Genomic DNA, 14,686 nt, shown 5'->3' on the forward strand with positions numbered 1-14,686 from the left:
GAGATGTTTCAATTACACACATTAAGGAGATGAACAGTAATCCATACAACTTTGTAATTAATACAGATACAAAATATGTACAGTATTTTTAAATGTCAAGAAACTTTAGGTTTGGTTGTATTAATTGAACTCCTTTTGTATACACTGTACAGATTTAATTGAGTCTCTTTGCATACACTGTAAATATTTTAACTGAGCCCTTTTGTATATACTGTACATATTTTAATTAAGCCCCTGTGTATATGCTGTTCAGATTTTAATTGGACCGATTTGTATACACTGTATAGATTAGTATTGACCTACATTAGTAATCTGTACAGATTTTAATGGAGCCCCATGTTCATGCAGACGATTTAAATTCATCCAAAATCTTTGTGTCATAATTCTTGAATATCTGTATGAAAACCTGAGGGATACCCTTGTCAGGTTTTTTGATAAAACTAATGGTCACTGGTGTTGTTTGTAACATCCAGGAAGACTAAACAGGGACGTTCAGTAAAAATGGATGTACAAAAATATCCCAGAGTTATCTAACCTGGCCTTCATTTTAAAACTGTTGACCACATTGTTTTTATTTTTTTTACTCTCCAGGAAAACTGTTGTAGAAACTATGGGCAATACTGTACATTTCTGCTATGGGCAATACTGTACATTTCTACTATGGGCAATACTGTACATTTCTACTATGGGCAAAACTGTACATTTTTACTATGGGCAGTACTGTTCATTTTACTATGGGCAATACTGTACATTTCTACTATGGGCAAAACTGTACATTTCTACTATGGGCAAAACTGTACATTTTTACCATGGGCGGTACTGTTCATTTCTACTATGGGCAATACTGTACATTTCTACTATAAGCAATACTGTACATTCCTCCTGAAAAGTTCTCAGTTCTCACTCTGCATCACAGCTTTGTGAAATAGGTTTACTCCTTTCATGCTGTTTTTCATTCATCTGTTAGCAGTTTGGTTTCTGCACAATAGCCATAGTTATCCATCACATAAAGTGAGCAAATTTTGTGGATCGCTTATACCTGGAGTAAGAAAAAAGCTGTTGATACTGGGGCCAAGATCAATGGTAAATAGAGGACTATTAAACATGGGGTGGATGCATAATGTGTCATTTACAGTACTCTTATGGATTTGAGAATATTAAATATGTTTGTCCATTCATTTGTCCATCCATCAGACTGGGGTCAGCACTTAGGATACAACTGAAATAGTTGCTTCTTTGCTTTGGATAATTCATGATCATTAGTAATTTCCTTTACTCAGAGCATAAATATCTTCAAATTTCGAAATTGTTGGCAATATCACACTGCCTTCATCAGTGATTAATGTTGATCACGTGACCTACAATGGTCATATGATATGAGGAGACTGATGTGGATGGGTTGTAATTTAAGCTCCTCATCCCTGTTTAGTGTTCAAACTCTGAAGATATTTATGCTCTGAGTATAGGAAATTACTAGTGGTCACTAAGGATACAGTTTGTATTAGGTCATTTTTTCCAATTTTGTTACCTTTAGGGTCACACCAATTGGTATTTAGATGCAACCTTGCAGTTAAAATTATGTCACTGTGATCTATATTTCATGTTCTATTGATTTTGGCTTTACTCTACAATCAGCTCAATTTCTTGGCACTATTGCATATGAAGTCACATTAAATAATTTGAGGACTACTGCAGCCATCAATAAAGAATAGGTCACTACAACTTATATTTCATAGTTCAGTGTTATGTGCTTACCTTTGCACTGAGCTCAGTTTCTTCAAGATAGGGTTTGCATTTATAAAGGTCAGTTTGTTAGACACTATTGTTCACAGTCAAAATAAGTTGATATTAAGATCTTTCAATCTGGTTCTGAGGAACATAAAACATTTACAAAGATTGGTACTGCATGAATAAAATGAATTTACCGGTACTGCATAAATAAATTGAATTTACCGGTACTGCTTGAATAAAATGAATTTACTGGTACTGCATGAATAAATTAAATTGATTTTACCAGTACTGCTTGAATAAAATGAATTTACTGGTACTGCATGAATAAAATGAATTTACCAGTACTGCATGAATAAAATGAATTTACCAGTACTGCATGAATAAATTGATTTTACCAGTACTGCATGAATAAATTGATTTTACCAGTACTGCATGAATAAAATGAATTTACCAGTACTGCATGAATAAAATGAATTTACCAGTACTGCATGAATAAATTGATTTTACCAGTACTGCTTGAATAAAATGAATTTACTGGTACTGCATGAATAAAATGAATTTACCAGTACTGCATGAATAAAATGAATTTACCAGTACTGCTTGAATAAAATGAATTTACTGGTACTACATGAATAAAATGAATTTACCAGTACTGCATGAATAAAATAAATTTATTGGTACTGCATGAATAAAATGAATTTACCAGTACTGCATGAATAAAATGAATTTACCAGTACTGCATGAATAAAATGAATTTACTGGTACTGCATGAATAAAATGAATTTACCAGTACTGCATGAATAAAATGAATTTACCAGTATGAATAAAATGAATTTACCAGTACTGCATGAATATTTACCAGTACTGCATGAATAAAATGAATTTACTAGTATTGCATGAATAAAATGAATTTACTGGTACTGCATGAATAAAATGAATTTACCAATACTGCATGAATAAAATGAATTTACCAGTACTGCATGTGAATAAAATGAATTTACCAATACTGCATGTGAATAAAATGAATTTACCAATACTGCATGAATAATAATAATAATAATAATGAGGACTTTGTATAGCACCTAATCTTTAGAAGCTCTAAGCGCTTTACAACATTAGACAATGATATGATTACAAAAACAATCACCATGAAATTAGAAAACATAAAAAAACATGCTGAGAATATTTAAGGTAGGAAACATTATTAGGTCTTTAAGTTTGTTCTTGCAGTCGAAATAAGTGAGTTTTGAGAGCACTCTTGAATGGGATCACTGTGTCTTTGTGTCTAAGTTCAGTGGGCAATTCATTCCACATTGCTGGGCCCTGGTATGCAAAAGAATACTGTCCATATGACTTTGTTTTCATAGTGGGAATAATGAGTATGCGATTGTCAGAAGAGGAGCATAAGTATCTTGCTGGTGTGTACACATGGGTGAGGTCGGATAGGTATGTTGGACTAGAGTCCGACAATGAAATGTAGCACAGAGAACAAATTTTGTGTTTGATTCTGGATCAAATGGATAGCCAGTGTAGGGTACAGAGCAGCGGGGAGGTGTGCTCTGATCGTGGTACTCTAAGTATGATCCGAGCAGCTGTGTTTTGAACTTTTTGAAGTTTCTGGAGTAGATATTGAGATGAACCAGACAGAATTGAGTTACAATAGTCCAGTCTTGAAAGTACTAATGAACACACAAGTGTTTTAGTGGCATCAACTGAAAGATATTTGTGAATTGAGTGTTTTTACGTTTCAGCTCAAGATATGCAGCCTTGCGTATGTTCATGACATGTTGGTGCAGTGTGAGAGCACTGTCCAGAATAACACCTAGGTTTTGTACTGATTGCTTGAATTTAATGTTGGTGTTGCTGATATTTATTGTTTAAGGTAAAGGATGTGAATGAGAAAGTCTTTGTGTTGAAATCAGAATGGCCTCAGTTTTATCATCATTCATCTGCAGCTTGTTACGTGTCATCCATGATTTCACATCAGAAATGCACCTCTCTACACCTTGGATGGTAGCATCAACTTCAGTTGGGTGGCTGGATTTGTATATTTGGGTGTCATCAGCGAATTTACAGTATACATGATTTGCAATCTGACCATACTGCCAGTAGATGTTTTAATTTTGTGTGTGTTGTCTCAAAAACAAAATCTGGGATGTTATGAGGTAATATTGCTCAGGTATAATTTATTAAAATAAACAGCATAATAGCACAGTGTAATTGGCTGCAATCTCTGTCAACCTGTTTTGATGTGCCTGAGATTGTAGTACTGACCCGAGGTCCAGCCACAATATTATCATCAGGGTTTGTGAACATTGGTAGTTCATCCAGGAGAGATAATCAGTTGTGATAGTTGAATCAATAAACAGTCATAATAAAGAACAAAAAGAAATTTTAATTCAGAAAATTCCACAATGCACGTTAGAAAGTTTTACTAGAAATTTAATACCCACAGCTTTACAGCTTTTAAGTTTAACAAGTCATTTTCATGCTGACTGAATGTTATGGCCTTTAGGGTTACACGAATCATGTTCTATTTATAGTCCTCTAAATTCTCACATGTGAGAAATTCATTATATTGAAAAATATTCATTAATAATTTTGTTTATTAATCTTAATTATTCCTGCATTCCTTCAGAAACCAAATTTAAGCTAATATAATCATGTTATTTGTTTTACTGAGCTGTTAAAAGCCAAGTCACATCCTGTTTCATCCTCTTGTATTATGTCATATGTTAATATAATCATGTTATTTGTTTTACCGAGCTGTTAAAAGCCAAGTCACGTCTTGTTTCATCCTCTCATATCATGTCATGTTCTGTCACACCATGTCCTGTCAGTTATGTCATACCCCATCCCGTGACACATTTAGTTTTCAATCAATACCTCTCAATGGATTTCATCGATTCAAACCAAATTTAATATGAGGTTATTTACGTAAAATTTTCTAGTCGTAATAACTTGATAATCTTTCCACTTTATAACTAAAGAAGGTCTTCAGACTGAATGTAACATTAGGTATTGAATCAATAAAAACAAGGTCAGGTTTAATGTAACATTAGGTATTGAATCAATAAGAACAAGGTCAGGTTTAATGTAACATTAGGTATTGAATCAATAAGAACAAGGTCAGGTTTAATGTAACATTAGGTATTGAATCAATAAGAACAAGGTCAGGTTTAATATAACATTAGGTATTGAATCAATAAGAACAAGGTCAGGTTTAATGTAACATTAGGTATTGAATCAATAAGAACAAGGTCAGGTTTAATGTAACATTAGGTATTGAATCAATAAGAACAAGGTCAGGTTTAATGTAACATTAGGTATTGAATCAATAAGAACTAGGTCAGGTTTAATGTAACATTAGGTATTGAATCAATAAGAACAAGGTCAGGTTTAATGTAACATTAGGTATTGAATCAATAAGAACAAGGTCAGGTTTAATGTAACATTAGGTATTGAATCAATAAAATCTAGGTTATGTTTAATGTAACATTAGGTATTGAATCAATAAGAACAAGGTCAGGTTTAATGTAACATTAGGTATTGAATCAATAAGAACAAGGTCAGGTTTAATGTAACATTAGGTATTGAATCAATAAGAACAAGGTCAGGTTTAATGTAACATTTGGTATTGAATCAATAAGAACAAGGTCAGGTTTAATGTAACATTTGGTATTGAATCAATAAGAACAAGGTCAGGTTTAATGTAACATTAGGTATTGAATCAATAAGAACAAGGTCAGGTTTAATGTAACATTAGGTATTGAATCAATAAGAATAAGGTCAGGTTTAATGTAACATTAGGTATTGAATCAATAAGAACAAGGTCAGGTTTAATGTAATATTAGGTATTGAATCAATAAGAACTAGGTCAGGTTTAATGTAACATTAGGTACTGAATCAATAAGAACAAGGTCAGGTTTAATGTAACATTAGGTATTGAATCAGTAAGAACTAGGTCAGGTTTAATGTAACATTAGGTATTGAATCTATAAGAACAAGGTCAGGTTTAATGTAACATTAGGTATTGAATCAGTAAGAACAAGGTCAGGTTTAATGTAACATTAGGTATTGAATCAATAAAAACAAGGTCAGATTTAATGTAACATTTGGTATTAAATCAGTAAGAACTAGGTCATGTTTAATGTAACATTAGGTATTAAATCAATAAGAACTAGGTCATGTTTAATGTAACATTAGGTATTAAATAAATAAGATCTAGGTCAAGTTTAATGTAACATTAGGTATTAAATCAATAAGAACTAGGTCAAGTTTAATGTAACATTAGGTATTAAATCAATAAGAACTAGGTCAAGTTTAATGTAACATGAGGTATTAAATCAATAAGAACTAGGTCAAGTTTAATCTAACATTATGTATTAAATCAATAAGAACTAGGTCAAGTTTAAGATTTACCATTTTCCAATCTTGTTTCCACTTAATAACTTGTGAATGTCTTCATCAATTCAAACCATACTTATTATTAGATATCACATCAAGATTACTTTGGTCAGGTTTCAGTTTTCGTCATTTTGAAACAAGATGTTGCTGTTTAACTTAGATCATATGGTTTTAATTGGAATTCACCCTTCTTGTCAACTGTTCTGGATGTTCCGGGATAGAGAAGCCAATCTATTATGTAAATACAATGGACTATTTTCAAGCGATAGAGTGTTTAGATGCTTTTTCTGACTTTCAGCCACATTAAGACTTTACCAGGAACATGATGAAACATTTCCATTTACATCCCCACTAATGCATAGAAAGATCTTCATTGCACTGTATTTAGTCTGTAATTTTGTACACATTTTACTATTGTTTGAAGCTTGCAAATAATTAAATCTTTAAATAATTATTATTTTCTTAGATATATATAATTTGCAGAATTTTAGTAAGAAAACTGTTATGTATACCAAAATAGGGGACAATCATAATGATAATTCTTGTGAATTGATGATGGATGAAGTCTTTGAGGGTATGCAGAATTCCTTAAAATGTACAGTACATTATATCTGCAAAGTGATTCTTTGTAAGCATTTTTTTTTTAAATCCAAGAAAAATGTAACACATCCTTAAATATTCTGGAAATATTTTACCAGGCCATGTTCAAGAACAACTGAAACGTTAAGATGACATATAATTCAAACTCTGGACAAAATATTTTTATGGTAGGTCAAGAGATAGCAAATATACATACTTCATGTAATTTATTGGGCAGGCAGACAGACAGACACATGGATTTCCTAAATGCTCCAGTTTCTGGTTTCATAACAAAGGTTTCTTTATTGTGAAATATTCTCATTATTTTTCATCAGGAAAAGCACCAATGAATGCCATTTTATAACATTGCTATTACCTATGTTTGCCATTATATCAGGTTGCCATAGTAATTCATTGCAAAATTTCAGGAGTGCAGATTTAAAGAATTAACTTCAGAATGAGGTTTCTTTGTAAGTTCATGCAGCTCAGACTCATCACCAACCCAAATGTTGAAGGAACATGTTGTAAGCAACCTTCCTTTCTTCCTTGCATAATTCCTGTCTGGCATTTAGGTCTCTTTAACATGATTATATGCTGCAGAGCCATGCAACTTTGTGTGTGAATATGTTGTAAGAAGTACTGCACAAGCCCACTAAGATTAGGTCACTATGACCCATATTATATGCTTCAGTGAATTTATCATCGTTTAGGGTATTTTTTGGTGCAGAGTGATGCAGCTTTATGTGTGGTTGCATCTTGCTAATGCAGCACTGTTTTACCTCATTGCAGTTTTGTGTTTGGGTAAATTTCTTAAGGGACTGTTAGCTGCTGATTTATGCATGCCATTCTTTGTGTTATTGCTTTCATCTTGTTGAGCATAACACAATCTTATGAAGATTAGGTCAGTGTGTCAGGATATTCATGTTTGATGAACATATATATATATATATATATATATATATATATATATATATATATATATATTCTCATGTGCTATTCGCTTTAATATAATCATGGGAGTATCATATCTACAACATTAAATGATCTGGAATACATATTAATATGAAACTACATATGTGTATTAGCAAGTTTAAAAATGTTATTCTTTTAAACTTGCTTTACTTCAGGAGATTGTAAAGCTCTTAGCAATAGTGAAAATGTTGGGTTGTAATATACTTATATGATTTTAAATTTTCACTTAATTTGATTCAGAATTCTGTCCTTTTATTACAGGCATTATGTGAAGAATAAGAAGGGACGCCTCATAAATGCCCCATATGTAGATAATTCCTACAAGTGGGCTGGAGGAGGATTTTTGTCTAATGTTAAAGATCTTATCAAGTTTGGCAATGCCATGCTGTACAGTTTTCAGTTCCAAGAGTCGGGTTCTGGCACAAATCTACAATCCAAAGAGTCCCACTGCTCCATCAGACCAAGTCCTCCTGGATTTCTTAAGCCAGAGACGATGAGAGCACTATGGTCGCCGGTAAAAGGGACTCAGATGTCATGGGATTCTGATGGCTTATATGGGATGGGGTGGGGTGTTGTTCACGAAAAGTATGAACATGGACATTGCAAGGAAGTTCGGTACTATGCATCACACACTGGAGGTGCAATAGGTGCAAGCAGCGTGTTACTAATTTTACCTCCAAAATCAGAAAATCATTTGTCTTCAGAAGGAATCCCAAAAGGTGTTGTAGTCGCTATGCTTGCAAACATGATGTCTGTGGGACTAAATAGAACTGCTTTGCAAATAGCCAAGATATTTGAGGAGGCGTTATGATATCCAGTTTTTACTGATCACACTTAGACTTAATCTGTAATCTGAACTATAAGGATATGAATATGCAGATGATTATCCCCCACTGCAGTTTACATGTGTTCAAGGTCATCACTCCTTAAGGGTGATAAGTTTAATTGTAGCCCTCACACATGCAGGTGCTGATATACATATTGTGACCTTTGTAATTCAGTATGTTGCCTTAAGTCCATTTTTACCTGATCACAGAAAGCACACAGCTCTGAAGTAATAATGGCAGATAGAAATTGCATAGAGTATGTGATGCCATCTGGAAGCATATTAACTGTACAAAGGAGATGTTTAAAAAAAAACTTTACTATAATACATGTAGTAAACAAATTTGCAATTGTCCTCATTTAAATTCATTAGTTTTGCCTGTGTATAAAATGGTGCCATCTATGAAGAGCATTGTTCCAGATTAGCCTAGGTGACCCAGCACACTTCATATTTTATCGCTTTTTCAGTGCAATGATAGAATTGGAAAGCCAAAGCAGATTAGCCTGGGTCACTCAAGTCACTCTGGCTTTCATCATTATACAATGGAAAGTCAAACTCACCCTTGGAAATATATAAGTGAAACAAAAATGAGGCACCCCAGATTTGGGGGTACTTGATAGCACTGTAAGCATGGACTAAAGTAAATATGAAATAATAATAAAAGCAAATCATGCTAGTTCACACCTTCCATGTTTAGACAAATAACATTTATTCCCATAAAGGAAAATAACTTGTTGGATCTATCTTTTTTATCGTCCATATTTATTTATTTATGTGGGGTACACATTTTCATGGTTTTTGTTGGTAAGATAAACCACAAATTTAAAGTCACAATGAAATAGGATCAAATAGAGTAACATGTCATGATAGATGAAGATCTTCACTGTTGGTTTTTAAGTCATGAATACAATCAATGGTATGGACCAGGGTATTCTAGAGTACCATGTCACAGCAGTGTTGGATGAAATGTTTGGTTTTAAGTAATTAATAAAATCAACAGTATGGACCAGTGTATTCTACAGTACCATGTCATAACAGTTGTAGGACTACACTGTTGGTTGAAGTGAAACAAAAAAGAAGGGACCCAAAAAGTTGTGGGTACCTGATAGTGCTTTAAGTTGTAGGACTATGCTGTTGGCTTCAAGCCATGAATACAATCAACCGTATCGACCAAGGTATTCTAGAGTACCGCGTCATGACAGTTGTAGGACTACACTGTTGGTTTTAAGTCATGAATACAATTAACAGTACAGACCAAAGTATTTTAGAGTGACATGTAATGACAGTATACGACTACAGTGTTGGTTTTAAGTCTACAATACCATCAATAATATTGACCAAAATCATCTGGAGTTCCATAGAATGACAGCTGTAGGTCTACATTGCTGCCTTCAAGTCATGAATACAATCCAAAGAATATAGCAATATCATCAGGGTTAACGCATAATGATAAATTTAGGCTATTGTTGTTGGCTTGAAATCATAAATGTAATGAACAGTGTAGACCCTGATCTGTTGGTGTGTCATGATATGAAAGATATGGGTCTATAATGCTTCTTTGAAGTACAGTTTATAAATGTAGACCTTGTTATGCTGGAGTGCCAAACAGTCTTTGACCTTATATTTTAAAACCTTTTTGGAAATGTTTACCTTTTATATTGAATGACTTCATTTGGGAGGGTTTGTCATTTTTCACAATCTTTCCTTTTATAGTTTTTGGAACTAAAATTTAATGATCGTTATTAGCCAAGATTGTGCTTATGTGTGGTTAAACCCTATGCATACATGCTTCTGGGTTTATGCTGTTGGCTTAATTCATGAATGTGGTGTACAGACTTAGATGCGCTAGACTAATTTGCAGGAACTGTTCTGGGTCACAGCTTTTGACTTCAAATCATGAATGTCATGTGCAGACCTAGATAAGCTAGACTAATATGCAGCAGCAGATCTGGGTCAAAACTTTTGGCTTAAAATCATTGATTAAATGTACAGTTTAGACACAGATCTGCTAGAAGACTGTTTTATGACTGATCTGTGTCTATGTTTCGGTTTGAATTCATAAACTAAATGTACATTGTAGATTTAGATCTGCAGGAGATCCATGTCAGGTAGATCAGGGCAATGCAGTTGTTTTAAGCATTAAATACAATCTGTGTAGACCTTTATATACTGGAGTACCATGCCATGACATATCAGTGTCTGTCCTGTGCATAGTATAGTTTTATTATCAGACCAATAGGATAAGAATAAAAATTTTGTTTCAAAATGACTTGTACATTCTTCAGCTTTGACAGTTTTAAGTATGTTGGAAAATGATTGTTGTTGTTGTCATGGGCTTAACACCATTTTCAGCACATGATAGGCTATACATTGCAGCCAGTGTTACTGGTGGAAGAAGAACCTGGGAAAACCACAGGAAGAATCACTGACCCACGGGAAGATACCTGCAAGCTTTCTCACATACCCACGTGTGGTGTGACGGGTTGTTATGCTGCCACTGTGGTAGGTGTTATGGTTGGTGTGGGGTGCTTTCAATATACTGTTTAAATTATTATAAAAGTCACACCCAGGCTCGATTTTGGTTGGAAGTTAAGTTAGTGAAAGATAGGTGTAAAGTTCTGAGCCCCACAGTCAGTAATGCCGATGGTTCAGTGATTGAATATACAAAAAAACAGTGAAATTCAATGAATAACAATTTAATGACAATTTAATAGTCAAATGATTAAAATTTCCCTAGTTATCTCCTTCCACTCGACCCTGTGATAACCTATTGCATCATTTGATTAGTAGTGTGAGATAGCTTTCCACCTGTCTTTTTATTCTTCTCATCTGTATATTCTTCTCTCCTATTCCCCTAATTCCTTCTCCTTTTCCTCCCGACTTTCTCAAAATTCCTTCTTCTCAACTTCTTTATACTCCTCCTCCTTCTCCATTTTCTGCTCCTCAACACCTTTTCCTCTTCCTCCTCGACTCTCTCCACCGACTAGACTTGTCGACTCTGATTGTTCTGCTAGTCTCACTTCTGTCTTCCCTCTCAGAGACTCAGGACTTAACTGAACGAGAAGTTCTGCCCCCTAAAAAGCTTCCTGTGAAAACACAAGGATGGTACAATATTTTCCTTAGCCCTCTCATCTCACACTATACCCAGCCTATCATCAGATAACAGTTATTAAATTTCTTCATTCACACATTTATTCACATTGAAATACTCCTATGTTGTTGTATGGTAAAACAACGTCATAATAAAAACACGGTATCAGTTACTTCTCATACATACATACATCATTAAATTGTGTCACATCAGTACATATTCCTAATCCAGTTATACTAAACAATATCACAGCAATCAGACACATTTCTTTACAGTACAACTCATACAAAGTACACAAATATTCAAATATCCATTCTCTGATATATGCATACTTCCATAGTAACTAATTTTACACACTTCAACCATTTTCCAAATTCACAATTCAGGTATGTGTAAATTCTAACATCTCACATGAATAAATGCACTATTTTACTACGAAGTAATCTATTAGTGAATTACAAAATTAATTCTGACCACAAGCTAAAAATCTACATGATGCTCTACATAATACTGAAATACGCCTGTAAATGAACACTACAAAGGTAATTCTACATACTAAACGATCCTATTAAGTATACATACTACATATAATTAGAATTACAATGCCATAATATTCTGCAAAAATCGAGCAAATAACTTACTGACCTTTACGAAGCTTTGTCTTTCCTTAGAATCTCCTAAGTTTTACTGCCAAATTACGAGTGGCTTCCTCGGAGTAACCATATATTGCTCAGCAATCATCCTAGGCAAGACTAAATTTTTGCTTGCTAGCTAGAAGTTATTTATTCTAATCGAAATTGTTATCACAATTCCGATTGGGTGTCGCTTGACCTGATCCAATCAAACTTAGTGGATAATGTCCTTCTCGCTGTCTGTCCATTTGGGGACGGATTTAGAACACGCCCCGGTCCCTCACGGGTTCCTGTGCTCTTAGGACTAAGCTGTAACACTTAGGTGGGAAGTTGCACGATCCAATGCCTGTGCCGATTCAAGATGCCAGATCTTCTCTCTGATCATGGTAACCTTGTGAAAGAGATTAGCTCTAGCCTTCGGCAATGTTTAGACCTCAGACCATGGCTTGTAACAATACCTTAGTTTATACACGACTTACTAACTGGGGCTGAGCAAACGTGACACCACGTAGGCCTAGCCTGAGTCTTGAACCCACAAGAACAGGGATGTAATGATAGTAATCAGTAATATGGAACGCCTTATACCACTCTGCCAACCAGGGTCACTGTTGAAAAATGATAGACTTCACTAAATATTATGGTAATCTAGATACTGAGATATGCGATGTGTTTAAATGTGTTTATATATTGTCAGCCAAGAAGTGTAAATAAGTGGCTAGTATCTGTTTTACCAATATAAAAAGTTTTGACAACAGATCATCCCAGCATAGGCAGCCTTCTATATCATCAGTCTTTTCTGTCATTGAAATATAATGTAAGCCAGGTTTATTTTATCTTTATCACACTTCAGAACCTATATTAATTTGTCCAATTTCCAGTCATGCCTGAATTGTTTTATTTTCACTACATTTTTGTAATAAATTTCCATTGTTTTGTGCAAACAGGTAATAATACATTTCATTGTACAGACCTTATTTAAATTAATCAAACAGTTTTGAAATTATTTAAAATAAACTATGTAAATTAGTCAAATAGTGTTAATTAAAGTTAGTCAAACACTGTGCACACTTTAGTGAAACACTGCATACAATTTAATGGAATTAGTAAAACATTTCAAATCCTTTATTGAAAGAGACAAAATGGATACACATGTTCTGATCAAAATTATGATAATGCAAGAAAGAACACCGACCTCATTAAATAAACTTATTATTATTATTATTATTGTTGTTGTCATTGATAATGTTATCAGGGGCGTACCTAAAGTATTTGGCACCCGAGACTGATCCTTCCTTTGGCACCCCAACAAATGTAAACACACAGAAAAATATGTTATGTTTGCAAGTAGATTTTTAAACAGAACATTGACGTCATAAGCAAATTGGAAATAACATTTACTTTGGTGAATTTTTCATTTGGTTTGAAAACTTGTACTGGTATTTCATTATTCCCAATGGCACCCGGCTTCTGGCTGTCACCCGGGGAGGACTGTCACCCTTGCACTCCTCTTAGTATGCCACTGGTTGCTGTTATCATCATTTTTTTTTAAAAACATAATTATTTTTATTATTGTTCTTATTGTTATATATATTCATGAGGGAGAAAACCTCTAGTCGAATATTGGATCACTATTGGAAGCCTAACTGTTACCTTTACAGCCTATATTTATTTGCGATTATCCTCAGCACTACATTGGGCCAGTCTTAGCACTGCACTAGGCCAGTCTCAGTACTACACTCAGCCAGTCTCAGTGCTACACTCAGCTAGTCTTAGCGCTACACTGCATAATGTTGTCAAGATCAGAGGAATAAACGATTACAGTTCAGAATGAACAAATGGAAGGACTGCTTTGCAGTCATTTTGAGAATGTTGTATAAATGCATTATTGATGCAGTGTCCAATGTAAGTCTCAATGCAGTGTCCAGTGTAAGTCTCAATGCAGTGTCTGAAGTCCCAATGCAGTGTCCAGTGTAAGTCTCAATGCAGTGTCCAATGTAAGTCTCAATGCAGTGTCCGATGTAAGTCTCAATGCAGTGCCTGAAGTCCCAATGCAGTGTCCGATGTATGTCTCAATGCAGTGTCCGATGTAAGTCTCAATGCAGTGTCCAGTGTAAGTCTCAATGCAGTGTCTGGAGTCTCAGTGCAGTGTCCGATGTAAGTCTCAATGCAGTTTCTGAAGTCTCAATGCAGTGTCCGATGTAAGTCTCAATGCCGTGTCGAGTTTAAGTCTCAATGCAGTGTCTGATATAATTCTCAATGAAGTGTCCAGTGTAGGTCTCAATGCAGTGTCTGATGTCTCAATGCAGTGTCCAGGGCAAGTCTCAATGCAATGTCCAAAGTAAGTCTCCATGCAGTGTCCAAAGTTGCAATGCAGTGTCCAGTGTAAATCTGAATGCAGTGTTCAATGTAAGTCTCAATGCAGTGTGTGATGCAGGTCTCAATGCAGTG

General features: G+C 34.4%; 1 protein-coding gene across 1 annotated transcript in view; it reads left to right on the forward strand.

Annotated features, from left to right (window-relative positions):
- The window catches only part of LOC149793074 (serine beta-lactamase-like protein LACTB, mitochondrial), a 32,716-nt gene extending 21,935 nt beyond the window's left edge, over nt 1-10,781 (forward strand). The window contains exon 7 of the mRNA XM_089966972.1: nt 7,951-10,781. Within this exon, the coding sequence (XP_089823098.1) occupies nt 7,951-8,500 (550 nt within the window). The 3' untranslated portion in view covers nt 8,501-10,781. The remainder of the gene's footprint in view (nt 1-7,950) is intronic.
- The last annotated feature ends 3,905 nt before the right edge of the window (nt 10,782-14,686 follow it).

The sequence above is a fragment of the Sinohyriopsis cumingii genome, chromosome 8, assembly GCF_028554795.1.
Source record: "Sinohyriopsis cumingii isolate HCF-2022 chromosome 8, ASM2855479v2, whole genome shotgun sequence".
In the NCBI taxonomy this organism is placed as follows: domain Eukaryota; kingdom Metazoa; phylum Mollusca; class Bivalvia; order Unionida; family Unionidae; genus Sinohyriopsis; species Sinohyriopsis cumingii.